The following is a 20626-nucleotide window of genomic DNA, read 5'->3' on the forward strand; positions in this document are numbered from 1 at the left end:
CGAGCTTTGCTCTTCTTGGACAGCCTGCATTGTCTGCATGAAGGAGCCGATGCTATGGACAAAGGCAGCTGCGGAAGTTGTTGACGAGATTAGGAATGCTGGTTTCCACGGCAACAAAGCGGGGAGGGCGCCGCCCCTTCCACGTCCAGCGAGCACATTGTTCAACTCCACAACCTCTGCATTCATGACCTTTGCTTGTGTCACGGCACCCTCCAACGCTGACTGACAGATGCGCCAGCCTTTCGGGCTCCCCAATGAAGTTGGTCATCACCATGGAATCAGCACGTCATCGAGAAGGAGGGACCAGCCCTTTCGATGAGGCTTTGTCACTCGAATCGCTGGTCTCAAGCCAAGTCGGATTGCCTGAAAGTCGACTGTTTCTCTATTGAAAGATCTATTCGTAGTGAAGGCAAATTCCCCGCCAATTCGGCCAGGGAGAAACGATGATTACAAAATCTTTTTTCCACCGAACCAAAAGGACGACTCAAGGGTTATCTCGGCGACCATCTCGACCGTTACAGAAAAACATGAACAATTAAATGGGGAATCGAAAGAATCGAAGACAGTCAATGCACGGCCTAGAATCCGCGCCAAACCGCCTACGCCACTGCAGCCAGCCTGGTCGGTGGAAGATCCAGGTGGGGCAGACTCGTGGGAGGTGCTCTGAGGCCTTGGCTTGGAATCGCCTCTGCAGCTGCAATCTCAAAGGCCCTGTTCATCGACAGCAACTTGTCGTAAATCATCTTGACAGTGGGAACAGGGACACCGAGCATATCGGCTTGTCTGCAGATGCTTCCTGCTTGGGGTTAGCAAAAGACTTGTTTGAAATGATGATTGCACTCACCACAAAGCGACTCAATCTCCATTGGTCTCGCTCGCCTAGCGTCCTGAAGCATCGAAGGGACAACAGCATTCGCGTTGCGAGCAATCTCTACAGTCCTTTCCGGCAGGTCGTTCGGCAAGTCAATACCCAACTTGAGAGCAACCTGCCAAATTTCCCTAGCCAAGCTTTGGACGTTGCTCAGGAAGAGCGAGGAGTCCTTGAGTATCTGATGTGTGTCCAGGCCAGAGACGGCAGTGACTGGATTCCAGGCACCGTTAAAAATCTGCTTGGACCACCGCTCTTTTTGGACGTCCTCGATTGCTTGGAATTCGTCGTCGAACTTGACGAACTCGACAAGACGAGCTTCATCACTTGGTCCACGAGAATCAAATGCGCCCACGCGAAAAGCGGCTGCCTTGATTGCGGCCGGCTGGCTGATAAATCCAGGGACCGGCTCCATGCAGCTGATGTAGCAAATTGCAGAGAGAATCGTGTTGCCACGGAACGCGCGTCTTAAAGGGGTCTCGACTCCCACGCCGTTTTGAGCAGTGACAAGGACTGTCCTCGGCGAGACGACTGGGGCAATCGACCTGGCAGTGGAGTCGTCGTCTCGGACTGGCGAGACTTTGTTGGTGCAAATGACATAGTCGAACGGAACCCGCGAGACTTCGGAAGGCGTTCGGACCACGCGATGCGGCATGAAGTGGCCGTTGCCCCAGACTTGAGTGTTCAGGGTGATGCCCCTCGTCCGGATGGCATCGTAGTTGGAGCGGCACACAACTGACAACCGGGCCAAGGGGTTTTGTGCCAACCTCCAGGCAAGCGTGGATCCGATGGCTAGAAGACGTCAGTAAAAGCATGTTCTAATGTTTTGACGCAACGTACCTCCAGTCCCGAAGACGAGGATCTCGATTGGGTTGCTTTTGGTCTTCATATTTGCTTCGCCAACATGAGAAAGTAAAGAATACTTGCCAGGTCCTGCTGGAATGGAAGGTATAGCAAGATGAGAAGACAAGAGTGGAGATTTGAAACAACAAAGCGCAACAGTACCAGCCGTCTGATCACAACCGTCAAGTCTCTTGAGACCCTTGGGCGTAACAGAAAGGGTGGTCCGAAGGACGACACCAGCTAGGCATTGATATACCGGCGGACGGGCTGTGCCAAGTAGATAAGGCTGCTCCCATGTTGTGGGCTTTATTCCATCTTCGTATCACTGCTCACTACCGTTCTCAGCAGGGCCGAAAGAAGCGTTTCCCCGCAAAAAATTGCAACACTGGCGGACCCAATTGCAACAGCTTGCATTCTTTCGATATCTCAAAGCCCTCTTGCGCCGGGTGATCGCCAATCAAAGCCGCCCGAATGTGCGCTGTTTCGTTTCTACCATTCAGTCGTTCCCTGGTCAGCCCGCGGACCCCTGTAACTCGACGCTCTTGCGCGCTGTTTGAGTGGCAGGTCCAACCGCCTACGTTTTTTTGTTTCCCGCAAGAAACGAAGTGTCAACCCTGGTATCAACTAACGATCCTAGTCCTCTATGGCGGAGGTTTGCATGGCGAGTGTCGTTTTCGTTCTCCATGCCGAGCTGGCGGTATTCAAAATTTGAGCTGGGCAAACAATGGCAAGTTGAATTTGATATCGCCTTGGCAGAAGACTGATCACATATATTGCACGCAGCAATTGAAGATGAAGAGACAAGCTCGTGCAGAATCTATGGCTCGCAGCCGTCAACTATCTCACGGCCAAGCAGATATTCAAGCCTGTGTCCCAATGCTTGGTATGTCTATCATGAAACCCAAGCGCATTAGCAAGTGCAGTCCACTAGCGAAGCGAGGTACCGATACAGTGGAACGGCACCCCGTCCATTCATCGCAACCGTCGCAGCACGTTGTCATGCTGAAGACGGAGCGTGCATACAAAAGATGTGAAAAGCGAAAGCGAGTAAAGGCATCTGCAAGCTATCGCATCGGTAGGGAGGCACACACATTCTTTAGAGCACCCATGGGAGGGCAGGACGAGACGAAGTCCCCCTGGAATGCCGTGTTTGGCCCCAGCATTCATCAGTGTTGGTTGTAATTTCCTGGTCTGCAGAACATGGTCGGCTAACGGCTTGCCAGCGGGCACGCGCGAGTGGCATCCAGACCGACCGAACAACCAAAACAACCAAATGTCGCACAGGCCTAATCATTTTCTGCCTAGGTCCTGTGGAGGGTTGGTGCCGAATACCGACCTACATATTCTCGCGTTCGTGTTGGAGATGCTTGCACGCCGAACATCTCGATCTCGGAACGACTCCAAATGCCGGACTGGGCGACCTTGCAGCAGCTGCAACAAAAACAGCATTGCAGCATCAAGAGTGATCAGCTCAATCGGCTGCGTGCTTTTTGCGCTTTGTCACATTTGCTATTCTTTCCACATTCGCTACACCTTCCCAGATTGGCCATGCACGCCCAGGCATTCCTGTGCCTCAGGCTACCATCCTCACCAGGACAACGACGACAACACTTGGAAAAGATAGGGGTAATCAAGAATGCCACCCATACATTGGCCCTCTGTCGAAACATCGGCTCTCTGAAAATGCCGTCTCCAACATCCGAATCGCGCCGAGACGGTATTTGCCTTGTTGCTGTTCTTCTCTACCAATGGGTGGACACCGTTTCTGTACACCTGATACTTACTTGTCGCTGCTTGCTTGCTTGATTGATCGATCACGCCACTTTCCATCCGGTTGCCCGTCGGTACTTGCTCACTCCCTTGCTATTTTTCAATCAGCCCTGTCGTTCTGCCAAAGAGCAGACTGGATATGGGCATCGAGAGATGGGTGTCCCCTTGATCGAGTTGCGCGCGTCTCTTCTCTTTTGTGGTAGCCGGTCGATCGCACAAAGATGACGTGAACACACAAGTATCTGGCAGCCCATTAATGACGATAACCGAGTGAGCCTTGAATAGGCAGTTGTGCTGCAACACGAAGATTTACTCCCTCGCACATTGTGCCCGTGCTTTTCATTCGCTTGTCCTGCCTCACGCTTTCCTCGCTCCTTCTTGCACAGCCGCAGAACAAGTGGCAGTCCGGACATGGCAAGAAACACGCACTGCCTCTGAACGCCACGGTTTGCGGTCTATTCTAACAGTAGAGACCAGCGAATAAACTCTCATACGTGTGAAATTGACTGGCGGGAAGCCATTCAGTGGGGGTAGGACGGTGGTCCCCCTCCTTGGCCCCTTCTTTGCGCAAAACACCAAGACCACGAAAGGGCAACAGCGCCATAAAGCACAAATCACCAGGCTGCTCCAAGTGACCTTACGGCAGTCAGTGAGCTTGTATCCAGAAACAAAAGGTCAAAGGCGAACAAGTTGTATTATTACGACACAGCAGTCCTCCATTCTGCTGCTGCCTGCCTATATAGCTACGAGATTCTTGCCCAAAGAGGAGATGGAGTGAATGACTGACTGTCCAGCGCTAAAGAAACATGGGAAAATTGAAACATGACAACATTGCAGGCGATACCTTCTCGTGGCTCCCATTGCACGTCCTCTCTCCTTCTCTCTCCTCGGCCCCTGACCCCACCCTCCCCCAACAAAACAATGACCCAAAGCCCCCTCCAAGACCCTCATCCCACACACCCTTCACGATTTCTCCCTTTCTCCTACGACCTCACCCTTTTCGGCACCCGCACGAGCCAATACAAGAAAAACGCGCCGCACACGTTGAACACGACGTACGCCCACAGAATGCCAAAATTGCGCCACGCATCCGCATATCTAGCCGAGATGCCGGCGAGGAAGGCGTCGGTGTCGGCCAGCGGGCAGAAACGGCAGTCGGCCGTGGCGTCCCTGTTATCGACGTAGCCGCCGGCGACGGACATGTAGGGTGCGAGGTATTCCTGGCAAGTGGTGGCATTGGTCGCAGCTGGCGGCAAAGAGGAAGATGCAGGAGCAGGGATGGATAGGTCGGCGGGCTGAAGGACGAGGAACTCGTTGGCTGCGCAGCGGACGGAGGCGCCAGCGACGGCCGTGCTGAGGATGGCCGACACGAGGTACGTGAAGGGCGACACGCGGTACATGAAGATCCAGAAGCGCGGCAGCGCGGCGGGGCTGGCGAGCACGCCGCAGAAGACGAGCGAGAGGCTGAAGCACAGGTTGGCCACGTTGGCACCCGCTTCAGGAGTGCTGAGAGCGGCAATGGCCAACGCTCCGAATGTCGACGTGAAAATGAGCATGGCCCAGATGAGCAGGAACATGAGGCCGGCGCGCGTGGGCGCCGCGTCGGCTTCGGCCGCGTTACGCTGCAGCCCGATGAGGTAGTAGACGGGGAAGATGAGGCCCGCCATGAGCGTGTTCCACGGCAGCTCGACGATGATGTTGGAGAGAAGGAAGGCCGGCCAGGCGTAGGTTTTGGAGGGCCGCTCGCGCGCTTCGTAGAGGGACCGCTGCGAGACGAAGATGGGCATGAGTTGTTGCACCAGTTGCCCGAAGATTGTCATGAGCATGAAGATGGCAAACATTTGGTTTTGCATGCCTTGGATCGTGTTCTCGGCTTGGAAGAAGACGAAGCCGATGAAGAGGGCCTGTTGTCGGTTAACATCTTGGAATCGTCCGTGGTGTTTGGACAACTTACCGACAGCAAACACACGGCGGCCTTGGAGTAAATGTATGATGGAGTCCGCCAGTACTGCTGAAAGATGCGTTTCGTGACTTGCCATAACTGGCGCAAAAACGGCGCAGCAAATTCACGATATCGCTCCGCAGGTCCGGCACCAGTTGTTGGACGTCCCGGATTTGCCTTGAGGCGCATCAACTCCATGTGCACTGCTTCAATCTCCTTGCTATCCCGCCACGCTCGCGCCCAGTCGATATCCGTACTGCTGCCCGGCGCAGCTCCAATGACTTCGAGCAACCATTCCGCCGGGTTGGCGTCTGGGGGACATGGTGGACCGCCCTTGGACTCAAAGTAGTTGACGACGGCCGACGAGTTGGGGCCAATGTCGCCAAAGTAGATCATGCGGCCACCCTTATGGAGCAGCAAGAGTCGGTCGAAACGTTCGAAAAGGACAGCCGAGGGCTGGTGGATTGTGCAAAGCACAGCGAGCCCGCTGTTGGCCAGCTTTTCGATCAAGTCGCAAATGGCCCACGACGTCTGACTGTCGAGGCCAGACGTCGGTTCGTCGAGGAATAGGAGCTGCGGCTTCGCTGCGAGCTCAACCCCAATTGTCAGACGGCGCCGCTGCTCGACGTTGAGTCCTGGTTGCTTTAGTGGAATTTCTGGCCACAAAGATCGGACTTTGCTTACCTTCTCCTGGCACGCCAACCACTGCATCCGCATACTCCTCCATGTCAAGCAAGCGAATAATGTCCCACGCATAGCTCAACTTCTCCTGCTTGCTAATCTCCCTCGGCTGCCTAAGCAAAGCACTGAAATTGACAGCTTCGCGGACAGTCGACGTCTCTAGATGCAGATCCTGCTGCTGCACGTATCCGGTCAAGCGCTGAAAATTGCGGTTGCGTGGAAGCCCGTCCATGTAAACCTCGCCAGAGACGACGCCAATGTCGATTCGGGCTGCAAGCGTATTTAGCAAGGTGGTCTTGCCTGCGCCGCTCATCCCCATCAGAGCTGTTATAGTTCTTGGCTTGACCCAGCCGTCGATATGGTCGAGAAGCCGCTTGGCACCGTACTTGGTGTTGATTTCGTAACAGAGCTCCTGCCAGTGAAATGTCGACTGTGCCTTCTTAAACGAAGTTGCGAGACTGTTGTGGGATGCCTTGCTGTCATGGCGCGTGTGTACCACTTCAGGGTCTTCGAGCCGAATTTGCCTGGGGCGACTTCCGCGGCGGAAAACGAGCACTTCGCCCTTGGATTTCTTTTCTTGGATAAACTCCGTGGCCAGAAGATGAGTCACCATGAAGAAGACGATAAAGGGGAGGATGATGCAAAAGTTTCTGCAACTGATGAGCGACGAGGTTCAAATCATAGAAATAGGGCACTTACCGCCACTTGCGGTCGTAGTTGAACGACGACTTGATGTACGCGTCACCATTCACCACCGTCGATCCAGCCTGCGCCCCGACGACCGAGCAAATTTTGTTTTGCAGACCGATTGTTTCGGGATAACCGTCAGGAACGTATGCCGAGCATGGAAAGTCCCTACCGGAAAACTCGTTGACCATGAGAGCCTCGAATGCGTATGCCACTGGGTCGATGTAGTTTATCCATCTGCTCCAGCCTCGCATATACTGGACAGGGAGAACGAATCCAGTAAAGATGACGATGGCGAGGATCAGGAGAACGGCTGGTACCATTGCCTGGCTAATCGTCCGCGATATGCTAGCCATGGTGCGGAACATCATACTCATTGCGAGCGTCAGAGAGAATGAGATGAGCAGAAAGAAGAAAAAGGCTTCTGGCTCCCGGCGAAGGTTGGTAAGAAAATACAGCGTCACGTTGAAAGTAATGGCGTTTCCAATTTTGTAGGGAATGTCTGTAAGGATGGACGCAAAAGCCTCGGCGCTTGGGTGATACAGAGCATATCGACAGTGCTTTTCGACAATGGGGCGTTGAGCATATAGCGTGAGAATCTGGCGGAGCGTCAATATTTGTTCTTTCATATGAACGGGTCGTTTACTTCGAGAGCACTTCCAAAGGCATTATTCAGAATCGCAAAAAAGATCAAAGCGCCTCTTTGGAAGAAGCTTTCGGTGCCATTCTCAAGGTTGAAGAACACGCTTCCCAGGATGAGGGCCAGGACGAAGTTTCCAACGAATTGGGAGACCGTTAGCGTCGGGTCTGCCTTTAAACGTTTGAGGCACCTCCATAGACACAAGGCCACCTGTTGACCGTATGCAAGCGTGTACGGGGATGCCGCGCGTCTGCGCACAAGTCAGCGAGGAATGAAAGGGGACCACGCTACGTACGTCAATTTTGCCTGCTCCGCCCTCTTGGACGTCATGAACATTTCCATATATCTGCCGCCAATGGCGTATTTGCGGTCGTAGACTCGAAGCTCATCCCACAATTGCTGGTATTCTGGGCTTGCTTTCCATGCCGCAGCAAACTCATCTGGGGTGTGCGGTACCTTGCTTTCGTAGCCCTCGCTAACGATCCTTTCCGCCGCGCTTGTCATGGAGGTGAGGAAGTCGGCCGTCGTCTGCCGAGGGGGACACTCGAACCCGAGATTTATAAAGTAGTTTTTGGCCGAGTCACAGGATCCAAAATAAATCTGGCGGCCCTCGTAAAGGACCGTGACCTTGTCAAAGATCTTCTGAACGTCAGCAAGCTCCCTCGCCAAAGTGCAAAAGACTCACGTCGTAGATGGCCTGGCTTGCTTGGTACAGCGTCACGCAAGCAGTCCTCTCCAGGATTTCCGTCTGTATTCTCAAATTCTTGCAAAACTCGAGCGCATTGGCCGAGTCAAGACCTCTTGTGCTATTGTCCCAGCACTGAAGCGGACTCATGCTCAATGTTGCTTCAGCAATGCTGACGCGCTTCCTCTCCCCGCCGCTCACACCGCGAATGTATTGATCCCCTATCTTCGTATCCAGAGTGTGACTGATGCCATACATGGCCATGGCAACGTCTCGCATGTGCTCAGCATACCGCTTTCTATCTACTCCGCCGGGGAGGTATCTAGGAGCGCGAGCGTGTGCCGCGAATATCAGAGTGTCGCCGACGGTCAGCATGGGAAAGTGGACGTCTTGCTCGGCTGTGTAAATTGCATCTCCGCGGCAATTCATGCGCATTTGATCATGCGATATGCCTGTCCGGATTAGCCACTTGCCTGTCGACAGTCTCAATCTTCGCACCTTGATAGTTTATGTATGAGCTGTCTCCTAGGTTCAGCCCATGTGTATCTCCACTGATAGTCTTGAGCAGGGTCGAGCATCCGCTTCCGGGTCGGCCTAACTTGCTGTCAGTGACCGTGTTAGACTGGAGAACAAGACTGTCAACAAACCCAAAACTAGGCACATCTCTCCCGCCTCGACGATTCCATCAAAAGCACGCAAGATTGTCTTCTTTTGCCTCCTCCCTATCCCTAGTTTGTTCCGGAGGGCATTCATTGACTGCCAGACGACCGAACTAACAGTGCGCTGTCGATTGTCGTCCTCGCCCCATCCAGTGACGGCCAAGTTTGCAAAGGCAATACCGGCAGTTCTGACAGGCGCCTTGTACGGTTCGGCGATGTGCAGCTGGAACACTGCCCTCGCCCATTCTCTTGTGCTGAAGTGGGGCGATTTCGGATCCAGCGCGCTGCCAGGCGGTGCCTTGAACGGATTGCGGCCAGACTCGAGGTAAATGGGAAGCTGTGAGTAATGGCTTGCGAGGCTGTGTATTCTTTGTAGGCGTTCTCTGTCTCCGATGCATGTATCGTCGTTGTCTGGAGACCAGTTCTTGGTAGGGGAAATGCTTGTCCACGTTTCAATGTCGAACGGATGGACTGAGGCGCTGTCATCTGGGAGCGGCCATGCTTCTGGGGGGTCACTGTGCGCCTGAGAGTGAGGGCGTGAGGAGTGATTGCTGCTGGGTCGAAGTATCGTCATGCCCACTTGCTCTTCTCCCGCCCGAAGGTGCTGTGTTGAATCTCCATGGCGACTGTCCCTCCACCGGTTGAAGGAAACCATTACAGGGCGCCGAATGAGACTGATGTGTCGACTGCCTTGTGGGTCTGAGAACTTGTAGTTAGGATCGTGACTTTGCGATGCAGTTGGTCCCTGATTTCAAAGGGCCTTGACGGGATCGACGAGTGAGAAGATGCGATGGTGCATGTGTTATCTGTAAAGCAGGTCAAGCTGGGCGTGAAAACCGTTGCCAGAGGGCGGGTCATTGTACCCCTTGCATCGGAATGTGTTCGTGGAATCATCCCCGCCACAGCTGTCGAGGATTTGGATAGGCGCGTGCTCCCCCTAGCATCAAATACAATGGAAACACTTTCTTCCGGGACGGCTGACTCTCAGAGTGACCATCTGACGCATCGATGGCTTTTCCTGAACTTGAATCCAACCCAGTTCGCTACGTACAACCAGTGGTCTTGTTATGCGATTGGTGCACGTACGGTTCCATCAGCTTGGAGACTGTGAGAGTTAAGATGTCCTGATCGTAGTGTGATCTTTAGATCTACTATTGCAAGGAAATGGTCGTTAGATTGTGAAGATGATAAGCCAACAAGTGGCACTTTGTCGAGACCTTTTCCCGGTCAACCGCATTCGATTCGGCCAAGACGAGACAGTAACTCAGCACAAATCTCGAAAACCTTGTCTTCTAATCCTTTGCGTGGGAATCGTCGTTGGGAAATGGCGGGGAAAGGTCTGAGTGTAAGACATGGTCGAAATGCGCCGAAAGTTGATCTCATCGCTTGAGGAAATAGTGCTATTTTCCTCTGTGTCATTGTCAGTCGGATAATTCTCCACGCTCAGAACATTCAGGGATGCTCAGGAGCCATCAGATTTGCATCTCAAAACATGCGCTGACCGCACAATCACCATGTCGCGACATCAAACACGCCTAGATTAGTACAGGTCCTTCAGGACCACATGTGTAGTGCGAGACTGCAGGATCCGACCATGATCTTTGCGCAAATCTGGTAGCCTGCACATTTTGCGCGAAAGCGCCCTCATGCGGCGAGACCACACACTCGAGTGCGATTTACTTGTCGGAAATCCATGCCAAGGACCAAGTCAACTCACTAGATTTGGTCTTTCACCGCGACATACCACTGACATGCGCCAACCGGGTCGGTGTCGTCCAGTGCGATGTTCGGAGCCACGTCTCAAAATTTTTGGCCCCATCCCCATTTCTCTGGCCACGAGTCTTGACCCCCGGCGCCGTTGGGGTCCAACCACCAACGACTCGACCTACAAGCTTGATTTATCGAGAGGATCAAGTGCTCCGCTCGAGAAGGCCCTTTAGCAGTGGCTTCAAGGAACAGGCACCAATGGTGGTGCGCTCATCTTGGCCCCGAAAGATGTCTTTACCTGGATCCAATGCCGGCATCTTCCTCTCGGTTGATGGAAATACTGGCGCATTGGCGGCTTTATCCGCCTGATTTGGACACCAGATGCACGCGCAAATGAGCAGACGGCCAAGGTCAATGGGCCGGCTGTTTTCCAGGACGATTTGATAAACGAGTGTTCAAATGGCCAAGCATCCATGACACTGATGTTTTTGGCGAGGCGGAATTTGAAGATGTCTTAACCAATGAAGTTGGGCGGAAAGACGGCACCTAAAATCTGGCAGACGTTTGGTGGACCAGCAATGCACACAACCCCCAATTGTTTGGGTCGCAGAGAATTGTGGTATCGGTGACGTTCATGGTGGATCGGCAGTTGAGAGAGAGCAAGGGGGCGGCCTTGCATGAACGAGTGGGGGGATTCCACACCGAATCGCGACGGAAGGAGGTTGGTGAAGAAGGCGTGGCACGAGCAAGGAATCCAGGTGCGGTTGAAGAAGCGAGGAGGACTATCGGCGGACGTATCCGTGGTGGCTTGGAGAGGCTCAGAGTGTTTGGCCTCAGGGACCCCGCGGGCCGTTGGTAAGGAAGAATTGGTGAAGAGACGACTAAAAATACTGGATAAACGAAGTCTGGATGCAAAGACGTTGAAGACTGAGGAGCTCGGGTCGGAGAAAGAGCCGTGATGCCTGAGACGAGGTCAGGCAGTGGTCCGGTAGAGCCGAGGACGACGCGCGGTTCTAGAACCGACGCAGCGCTCATCGGTGGGGCCGTGGCCAAGCAGAGAGGTCGCCTTGAAGGTTGAGCAAAGACGTGGCGCGATCGAGACGACTTTGATCATCGGAGTGCGTCCAAAACGCGCAGGACGACGAGTCAACTTTGTCGATGATCAGAGACGTGGAGGTGCAAGAATGTAGGAGAGCTGTGGGCGTCAGGGAGCAGAGCCAGGATTCGCTGGGGCGGTTTGTGGTGAGACGGATGGCTGCTTGGCAGGGCGGGGGGCGGCAGCCAGCTACGAGAGAGAGTCAGCTATTTCCAGTGTCACTACTGCCGTGCATGTGTTCAGGCCTCTCATCATGACTTTGGTGTTGCAGTGGGTCTCGAGTGGTCGATGATCGCTGTGGTCTGCGAGGCCCTGGAGTCGATCATCAAAAAGACCACAGCCAGACTGGACGACGAGAGGGCTGAGCCACCAGCATGCGGATAGTCGTGAGGGCGAGGCTTGGTGTTTTCGGGTCGCGTCGTCTTGACATGTTTGCGTGCGGCTCGTCGTCGGCGCGCCGTTTCAAGGGGGCCTCTTGGAAGGCGTTTTGGTGCAGGGGAATCCCGCCAAACTGGGCGAGCTACACTGCGCTAGCCTCTGCGCTCACCAGGGTCCCCCATCTCGTCTGCCCGATTAAATGCCCCCCAGAACCCTCTCCAGAATTTCCACTCCACTCCACCTCACCACCTACACCTACACCTCTATCCTCAACTCCTCGTTATCATGGGCGAAGGCGGCTATGAGGGCACTCCCAGCCCTAGGCGGGAAAAGTCGGAAATGACTCTCAACCAGCACGAAATTCAGAACGACCCCGACCACATCAAGCCCGCCTCTAGCAATGGCACCGCTTGCGACCCCGTCGACATGGAATCAAAGCCTCTCGACCAGCAATACTCTGCTCAAGCTCCTCCCATCATTCGTCGCAAGAACCGCAGCAAGAGTCTTGACCTTGACGACTATTTCGTAAGTCCTGCCACGCAACTTCCCCTACGTCACTTCGCCGCTAACCCCCTTACAGCAAGGTCCCAGGTCAATCGACAAGCACTCCAAATGGCCTCTCTTCATGCGAATGCACGGCAGCATCTTTCCCGAGCTCATCCTACCAATCACTCTCTTCGGTCTCTGGGCAACCCTTCACTCCTGCATCTCCCACTTCATCTACCCCCTGGGCGTCGACAACATCTTGCTCACCGTCCTCGGTTTCACCATTTCCTTGGCCATCTCCTTCCGCTCCTCCACCTCCTACGAGCGCTATGGCGAGGGTCGCAAATACTGGGCCCAGTTGATGCTCGTCTCGCAAACACTTGCTAGGGACATTTGGGTTTCGGCCGAGGAGCGCGAGGGCGAGGAAGGAAAGGAGGATGTCTTGAACAAGCTGTAAGCCTCAATGGTTGCTTTTCCCAAAACCTCGTCTGACACTTGCAGGTCTGCACTCAATCTCATCGTTGCTTTTGCCAACGCCCTCAAGCACAAGTTGCGCTTCGAGCCCTACATGCACTATGAGGATCTGCATGGCTTGATTCAGCATCTCGACACCTTTGCCAAGGAAGCCGAAGACCCTGCCCTTCTGCTGCCTCAGAGAAAGTCGGCCATGAAGCGCACCGGAGAGTACCTGGGTATCTCCATGGCCCAGTCCAACCCGCGCAAGCTGCTGAAGCGCGCAAACAAGCCCGTCGGCAACCTCCCTCTTGAAATCCTGTCCTACCTCAGCAGATATGTCGACTCGCTTATTGAGACTGAATCCCTCAAGTCCTACCACCAAGTCCAGTGCAGTAAGTTAGCCGTGCACCCAGACTGAGACAATTCTGACTTTTCTTTTCAGCCCTCATGATTACTCAACTCAATGACATCCTTGTCGGTACCGAGCGTGTCCTGAACACACCCCTTCCGATTGCGTACTCTATTTGCATCAGCCAAATTACCATGCTTTACTGCGCTCTCCTCCCCTTTCAGCTTTGGCCGGCTCTGGAGTGGATTTCTATTCGTAAGCGCCCTGCTCTGCCTGTCAAGACAACATCTAACCTCTTCCAGCTGCCACGTGCGTCTCGGCCTACATTATTCTCGGATTTGAGTACATCGGTCGTGAGCTGGAGAACCCTTACGGCTCGGACGTCAACGATCTGCCAGTCAGTCTGCTCCCAAAAACTTGTGAACTACCGACAAACTAACAGCTTCCAGCTCGACGACTACTGCAACCAGATTGCCAGCGAAATCGACATCATCGCCAGCGCGCCGCCGCCCAATATCGACTCCTTCTTCGCCCGCCAGGACAACCTTGTCCTGTTCCCCTTCAGCCAAAATGGCTACCAAGCCTGGGCCCACCGGAGCATGGGACAGATCCGCGAGAGGCTGCGCGCCCGCCCACACCAGACAATGGAGCAGATGGCCGACGCCAAAAAGGCGGCGCATGAGCACGTGCAGAAGAAGAAGAGGAAGATGAAGGAAGAGGTCTAGTTTGCCCGTCTCTTTCACACTCGCTTGACATAGTCGCAGTAACATGGAGGTCTTTACGGAGTTTTTTTCATTCTTGTACAAAAAAGATTGCGTCTGGCGGGCTTTCACATTTTCAGCGTTGGCGAAAAATGGGTGGGATTGGACATTTCGAGCGTCGATCAGCAGTGGCAGCAGCAAGCAGGAGCAGGAGCATTCCGAGCATTCTGACGGGAGGAGCGCGAGGTCGAGTGCATTCATGCATGAGCCGTGGTCGCATTTGTCGACATGGTTTTACGACGCTTTTTGTCCAAAAAAGAAATACCCTACATTCTCCCTTTTCGGTCTCCTGGTCGTTTCGTCTCGTCCGTGGTAGTGGAGTTGATCAAACAATGCAATGCGTCAATCTGCATGCCAAAAGACTTGCCAATTTCAACCCGGACGGGCGGATGGCACGCACGTCTTTTGAATGGTGACTGACAATCTCACATCTCAGAATGCGCCCGGCTTTCAACCAATGCCACCACCACCTGCGTCAACAATCAACAATATGCCGTACCCCACACTTTGCACGCTGTATCCCACTTTCAGCTCTTTCTCTCACTGTCTCGTCCCGCTAGTCTGCATCAGACCTAGGCAGTGTGACGACTGACCATGGTTCCATCGGAAAACGCTCCGTCGGGCGCGCATGAAGCCGCAATGGGTAGTTTTCTCCCCTCGTCTCCTCTCCATCGAGATGACTAGGATTTGCCTCGCGCAAAGCGTTTTCGCGTGGTGGCGGTGCGCGCCCGCACGCCTACCTTCTCTGCTTATCTGCAGAACAAACGGTCAAGCTGAGGCTCAAACAAAAAAGCGGACGGTGGTAGTGGTGTCAGGGGCAGGTGCTAAATACATGCTTAAACAACGGCGAGCTAATGGCTAGGTAGATAGCAAACCAATGGACCCTGAGCGGTGTTGGGTTCAATTGGTAGGTTGGTGCCATTTTATCCAGACTACTAGGGTCATCCTGATGCGGCACTTGTGGGCCGGGCCGCTTCCCCCTGCCGCTTCAACGGCTGGGAGGGTGTGAGGCGACGCCAAATCGCGCGGCGCGGCAAACGGTAGTTGAGGTGTGGGAGGCGGTTTTGAAACGAGCGAGCGCTTGAAACCCATGATGATGCGATTTGATCGCGACTGTTGTTGTGGCGGCGGCGGTGGTGCCGAGGTTGTGCGGCGGAGACGACGTCGAGGGTGAGAGGGAGAGAAAACCCCGCGCTTGCTTGCCGACAACAACGCCAAACGCCCGCGCGGGAGCACCACACAACGGCGGATGCGCGACGAATAGCAAACGCGACATGGTGTTTTTGAAACGCGCGTGGAAGACGAAACTACGCCTCGGCCTCTTGGATGACGGCCCTCGTTGGGTCAAGTCGCGAAGACGGCAACGGCAAGGATAAATACCAACACCAGGCCAGCGTCTATCTGCACAAGGAATATCCTGCCAGCAAGAAAAAAGCCTGTGACATCAACAACAGTCGTCCAGCCACACAGACGCTCCCATGTTTGGCGTCCCGTCTCGAGTTCCGTCACGATCCAGCCAATGGGCGCGTCGCCTTGAGCAGAGCCGCACTACTCGCTGCATCTCACAGCCGCGGATGTCACTATTGGATCGCTTAAGGGGAAGGGACCAGCATGAGCGAGCCCAATAGAGGCGGAGCGCGAGGCGGGGTTTGATAAGGCCTTACTTCCGATGGAGTACCTACCAGGACCATGAGAAATGGTAGCGACTGACGCATTGGCGAGATATGCGGCCATTTTCCAGTTAGGAGACAAGAGCATGGGATATTTGACACCCTTGGGAGTTTTTGTGATGGGTGGGAGGGAGGAAAGGCGTGATATGAGGCACAGCACAAGCGACGACGGTCCAATCAAGCGGTGATAAGCGCGGTTGCTTGCCCTTGCCGCGCGAACGCTTCCATGTCATTGCCGCGCAAAGTTGCTTTGCTGTCGTTGCTATACCCAGCTGGGCAGGTAGGTCGGTGTGTCTGGGTGTGTGTGGAGAAGTGGAGGGCTGGACTGCCTGGACTGGGGTTGGCGGACACCGCTTGTTGTTGACCTCTGATTCATCAATTCATGGACTGGCATGCTGCATACTGAGCAGAGGTAGAGCAATTCTGCCTTGCGGAAGCCTGGCGCTGTACGGCTACGGTGCAAGACTGATTGACTGCTTGGACTCTCCATGCTCAGTATGCATCATGCCGTCAGCGTCAGCCTCGTGGCAGCGTTGAACAGACCACAGACAGCACCACCTATGAGCTATGCTGCCTTGTCTTGTGCGGCGGTGCAGCGTCCGTTTCTACGTCACAGGTAACCAGACAGGAAAAGCACTCCCTCACCCTCTCCTTCCCACGACAGACCGACCATCACGACCCATCCATCGACCGGCATCTACCGTGCCCGTTTTATCGAGACACACTCGCTAGCGTTGCCGTAGTCGTGTGTTGTCGCCGGTAAGTTAGCTCTGGGAAGATTAGGCGAATAATTTGCGGATACTGACCAGGGGGACTAGTGACAGGGTGCTGCGGCTGCTGCAGAACCTTCTGTTGTTAGGTTGGTACGTGTGGCGTAGTAGCAAGTTCGGCGCAGCCAGTCTCAGCCGCATCAGTCATTCGTCTGTTTCATCCAGGGTGAGAGACGTAGAATAAAAGAGTCGTGGCCCTGGGTTCCGGTCATTGGTCTCCATCTCTTGATATTTCTGCCGTTGGACCATCGCTACGCCACGCTCAACACTTGTGCCTTTTTCTATCCACAAATTCTCAGATCGTGAGAGATTGGGCCGCTCGGCTTCTGGAGACTCGACTCGATACGCTTAAGTTGTTCGATTGCTGGAAAACTGCCGTCGTTCTGCAAAATCCATCACAGGTGCTCCGTTTACCCACCCACTCCATCACCATCATCCAATCGATCCACAAGTCCGCCATCGACCAAACCAAGACATGAGCAGCCGCTCCTCTTCCGCATCATCTTGCACCTTCATCTCGACAAGTCGCTCCTCGTCTTCCTCCTATTCATACACCACATCATCGCCACCACCGCGCTACCGCACACACTTCACGCACCTGCCGCCCAACACCCCCGTCATCGGCCAAACACATTCTCAGGAAGCAGAACCCACGCCAAAGCAGTACCAGCACCACCCACATACACACCATCAACCTCGCTGGACACCACTCTCCTCTCACGGCCTCCCCCGGGCTCCGCCGCCCGGTCGAGCACCGCAGGTCGAGCGAACGCGGACACGAGCGCGGTCAGTGTCCATTTCCCCATCAATCATGGGAGTAGAAGACCCACCGCGCTCTCAGTCTCGCCCAGGGACGACTACGTGTGGAGTAGGGCACAGGCAGACGCAGAGTCTGGGGACCAATTGCTACGACCACCACGGCTACACTGGCCGCTCCTGCGCACAAGACGCGCAGAACCACAACGACGCAACTGGCAGCAATGGCGAAAAAGAGCAACGCGAGAGAAGCGACCAAACGGCTAATACTGCTGGCTCCTCACAATCCAAGCTGAAGCAGCTGCGCAGCAAAGTGGCGGGCTGGCGCGAACGCGAGCGCGAGCGCAGACGCGAGGCCCGGGAGGACGTGGTTGAGATAGGAGGCGGAGGCCATTGGAGCGAGTACTGATGAGGCGCCCACAATCGCTGACGATGACGGATCGTCTTGGGTGAACCCCCAGCCTGCCTTTCCTTTCTTTTGTTTTCTCTCCGTCCTCCCTACAGACCTTTGGCTGGACTTTGTTTTTCTCCTTTGCCCACTCTGGCCTCACGGGTCTTTCCCTGTTTGTTCTCAATCAGTCTGTTGCTTGTTTTGATTGCACGGCGACGTTGTTGGCACCAAATCTGGTTTTGTTGGTCGGTTTGTTTTTCACCGTCTTTCCATCTGTTTTGTCCGTTTATATACCCTCCCTTGTTGACGACTATCCTTTAATTCTCCAATTTCCATTCTTCATGTTTCCGTGTCCTGCAAACCTATCCAGTCCCGGTACCCACGTCTCTGAGTTGGTCAATTCCCAAAGATTTTTCATGTATGTATTTGTAACAAGGCAGTAGTAGATTGTGAAAAGGGATTTGATGGCTTCGCACCTAGAGCAGTGCATGCATCCAATGGACACATTATAGGAGGCAGTTTCTAGATTGGTTTGACGGCTTACAATCCCGAGACTTCGAAGCTGGGTAGAGGTTGGATGAGGCCTGTTTTCAGTCATTCGAGACAATGATAGAGCCATTGTGCAACACCTGTTGCTCAACTTTTATTGCTGTCGTATCGTGAGGCCGGCGTCTTGCGGCAGCGTCACATGGATTCGCATGGCAAGGGATGCAGTGACGCGAAGCGCCACAAACGATTCTATTCCTAACTGGCCGTGACGGTGGGAAAGAGACGAGATGCGACTTAGTTCAAGAATCATCCAAAGGATTCCTCGTCATTTCCCAACCTCAACTGCTACTCCCCGATGACAGCAACAACCAAACTCACCATGCGCTCAGCATGCTCGCGAGCACCTACAACTTCCCCCTCAGCCCCAACTCCCTGTACCTCTTGGGCCAGACGCCACTCTTGCCGGGCGCCAGCACACCGTTGGGATCGAGGGCATCCTTGAGGACCTCGTTGAAGCGCGTCTGGATGCCGCCGTTGAAGTTGTACGTGCCGGCAATCTGGTCCATAAACGCCAGGTGCGTGCGGTACTCGCCCCAGCCGTTGGCGGCGCACTCATCGATGAGCGACCGCATGAGCGCGTGCGCCTTTTGCCGCGTCGCCGCCGAGCGCCGGTCGAAGACGATTTCGACTATGTGGTCTAGAGTCGGGACCCCCAGATGTCAGTCAGCTGCCAGTATTCTCGGTGCCAGGGAGGAGAGATCAAGAGGGGGAAAGGGGAACACCCACGCATCTCGCGCATCCCCACCGTAAACGTGCCCATGTAATCGAAGCCCGCCTCTTTGGCCCTCGTGCGTGCAAGCTCATATTGGCGCAGCGCATCATCGCCGTTCAGGCGGCTGACGGGCGAAAAGCCGATGTGCGCGCCGTTGGGGCGCCAGTCGATCCATTTGAGCTCCTCGAACGACGGCAAGCCCTGGAGCACGCGGTGCCGGTTGTGCAGAACGTGCGGCTGGTCCGCGGGCAGGTCGGACGGGAAGAAGAATTTGGCGCCGGGGATGGCGCTGAAGGCCGTCTTGATGGCAGTCCAGTGGGCGTCGCGGACGAACTCGGGGCCCTGGAGATAGTGGATTAGCCGTCTGTGTCTGTTTGAGGAGGACGAGGTCACTGTACGTATAATGCGCCGTAGAAGTTCCAGATGCCCAAGTTTAGCTTTTTCGAAATCGCTTCGAGCCCGGCGTCATCGATGGGCCCGTCGTCGAGCGTGTAGTCGCTGCGTTTTCCTAGAATTCCTGCGTCCATGAGGACGTGGCGGAGCGTGGGGACGTTTTGAATGATCATTTGCTACAAGGTGTTAGCCTCTTGCGGTAGAACAAAGATGATGTGGTTGGGTATTGCTTCAGGGGGCTCGTTTATGTAGAGCAGCTAAAATCAAAGGTACTTACCAAACGCAAAGGACGAATAATCTCAACTGCCTGGGCCAAATCCTCTCCCCTCGGAATCGTAATGAGGTAGGACTGGTATCCACCCGGAGCCGGCATGAGCTATCTTTGATGTTAGCCAATTCAAATTGTGGAGCATGCAAACCAATAGAGGAGGGTTGTCCCAAAGGAGGATTAATGGCTTTACTTCGAAGACTCGAGGATTTGAACTCGCAGAACAGTCGATACAGGGAAAATTCAAGCACCCCCGCGATGCCTTGAGGTCAACTCACCGTCATGCCCATCTTCGTCACAATACCCAGGTTGCTCTGCGAAAACAGCCCATCATTGTACGGACCAAAACCGTACGGGAAAAGCTGCCAACACTCATTGCCCGGCTGCTCGTGCGGCTTGCCGTGCCAAAACCGCGAAGTCGCCTTGGGGCTGGGCATGGCACCCATACCGGTGCGCATAATCTCGCCATTGGGCAAGACGACTTCAAGCCCGCTGTGGCACATCCAATGGTCGCCGTAGATGGTGTAGCCGACGCCTCTGTCGAGCGTATTTCCCATGACAGAGCCGCCGCCCAGGTCCGGCAGATCCATCCATAGCTTGTCTTTTTTCTTCTCCTCGGGATCGTCCGACTCGGTGCGGAGGCCGTTGTCGACGAGGTGCTTGTGCAGCTGCTCGAACGTGACGCCCGGCTCCACGAGCGCGTACGCTCCTTCGACGTTGACTTCCAAGATGCGGTTCATGTGCTTGCCAAGGTTGAGCACCACGCTGCCGCGCAGTCGGGGTGCTGCGCCGCCGTACCCCATATTGCGTCCCAGTGATGTTGGCCATAGAGGCACGCCAAACTCGTTGGCCGCGCGCACTACATGCTGCACGTCGTCGACGTGACGGGGATTGGCGACAGCCGAGGCGATGAACGCGTCCTTGTCCACAATGTGAAAGGCATCGTGGCTGTAGGGCTGCTCCAGGTACGAGCCGTCAGGCAGGTCGTGGACAGATTCGACGACAATGACATTGTTGGATCCTAGCGTGTCTGCGATGCGGTCAATGAATTTCTGAAAGACGGATTCCGTCACCCCAGGGGGCAGGGCGAGAGGACGAGGAGATGCCAT

General features: G+C 54.7%; 5 protein-coding genes across 5 annotated transcripts; 2 read left to right on the top strand and 3 right to left on the bottom strand.

Annotated features, from left to right (window-relative positions):
- Positions 1 to 599: 599 nt before the first annotated feature.
- On the bottom strand, positions 600 to 1757 carry BKA78DRAFT_354887 (2-dehydropantoate 2-reductase-like protein; the record flags this gene model as incomplete). The annotated part of the gene is made up of 3 exons (XM_066891807.1): positions 600 to 796; positions 845 to 1660; positions 1709 to 1757. The coding sequence occupies 3 exons, from the start codon at positions 1755 to 1757 to the stop codon at positions 600 to 602; spliced, it is 1062 nt and encodes a 353-aa protein (XP_066741905.1).
- A 2707-nt stretch (positions 1758 to 4464) lies between these two features.
- On the bottom strand, positions 4465 to 9349 carry BKA78DRAFT_255071 (putative ABC transporter; the record flags this gene model as incomplete). Its single annotated transcript, XM_066884962.1, has 9 exons — positions 4465 to 5385; positions 5436 to 6058; positions 6108 to 6754; positions 6804 to 7390; positions 7438 to 7681; positions 7727 to 8070; positions 8117 to 8568; positions 8615 to 8710; positions 8764 to 9349. The coding sequence occupies 9 exons, from the start codon at positions 9347 to 9349 to the stop codon at positions 4465 to 4467; spliced, it is 4500 nt and encodes a 1499-aa protein (XP_066741906.1).
- A 2892-nt stretch (positions 9350 to 12241) lies between these two features.
- Positions 12242 to 13972, top strand: BKA78DRAFT_332649 (Bestrophin, RFP-TM, chloride channel-domain-containing protein; the record flags this gene model as incomplete). Its single annotated transcript, XM_066890003.1, has 6 exons — positions 12242 to 12481; positions 12537 to 12895; positions 12944 to 13290; positions 13341 to 13502; positions 13550 to 13644; positions 13697 to 13972. The coding sequence occupies 6 exons, from the start codon at positions 12242 to 12244 to the stop codon at positions 13970 to 13972; spliced, it is 1479 nt and encodes a 492-aa protein (XP_066741907.1).
- A 2951-nt stretch (positions 13973 to 16923) lies between these two features.
- On the top strand, positions 16924 to 17613 carry BKA78DRAFT_297708 (uncharacterized protein; the record flags this gene model as incomplete). Its single annotated transcript, XM_066886804.1, has 1 exon — positions 16924 to 17613. One exon carries the CDS (start codon positions 16924 to 16926, stop codon positions 17611 to 17613), a length of 690 nt encoding a protein of 229 aa, XP_066741908.1.
- Positions 17614 to 18488: 875 nt separating this feature from the next.
- Positions 18489 to 20626, bottom strand: BKA78DRAFT_354891 (aryl-alcohol oxidase; the record flags this gene model as incomplete). The annotated part of the gene is made up of 5 exons (XM_066891808.1): positions 18489 to 18781; positions 18871 to 19198; positions 19255 to 19425; positions 19527 to 19625; positions 19796 to 20626. The coding sequence occupies 5 exons, from the start codon at positions 20624 to 20626 to the stop codon at positions 18489 to 18491; spliced, it is 1722 nt and encodes a 573-aa protein (XP_066741909.1).

This window comes from Phyllosticta capitalensis, assembly GCF_038381095.1.
Source record: "Phyllosticta capitalensis strain CBS 128856 chromosome Unknown BKA78scaffold_8, whole genome shotgun sequence".
Lineage (NCBI taxonomy): Eukaryota > Fungi > Ascomycota > Dothideomycetes > Botryosphaeriales > Phyllostictaceae > Phyllosticta > Phyllosticta capitalensis.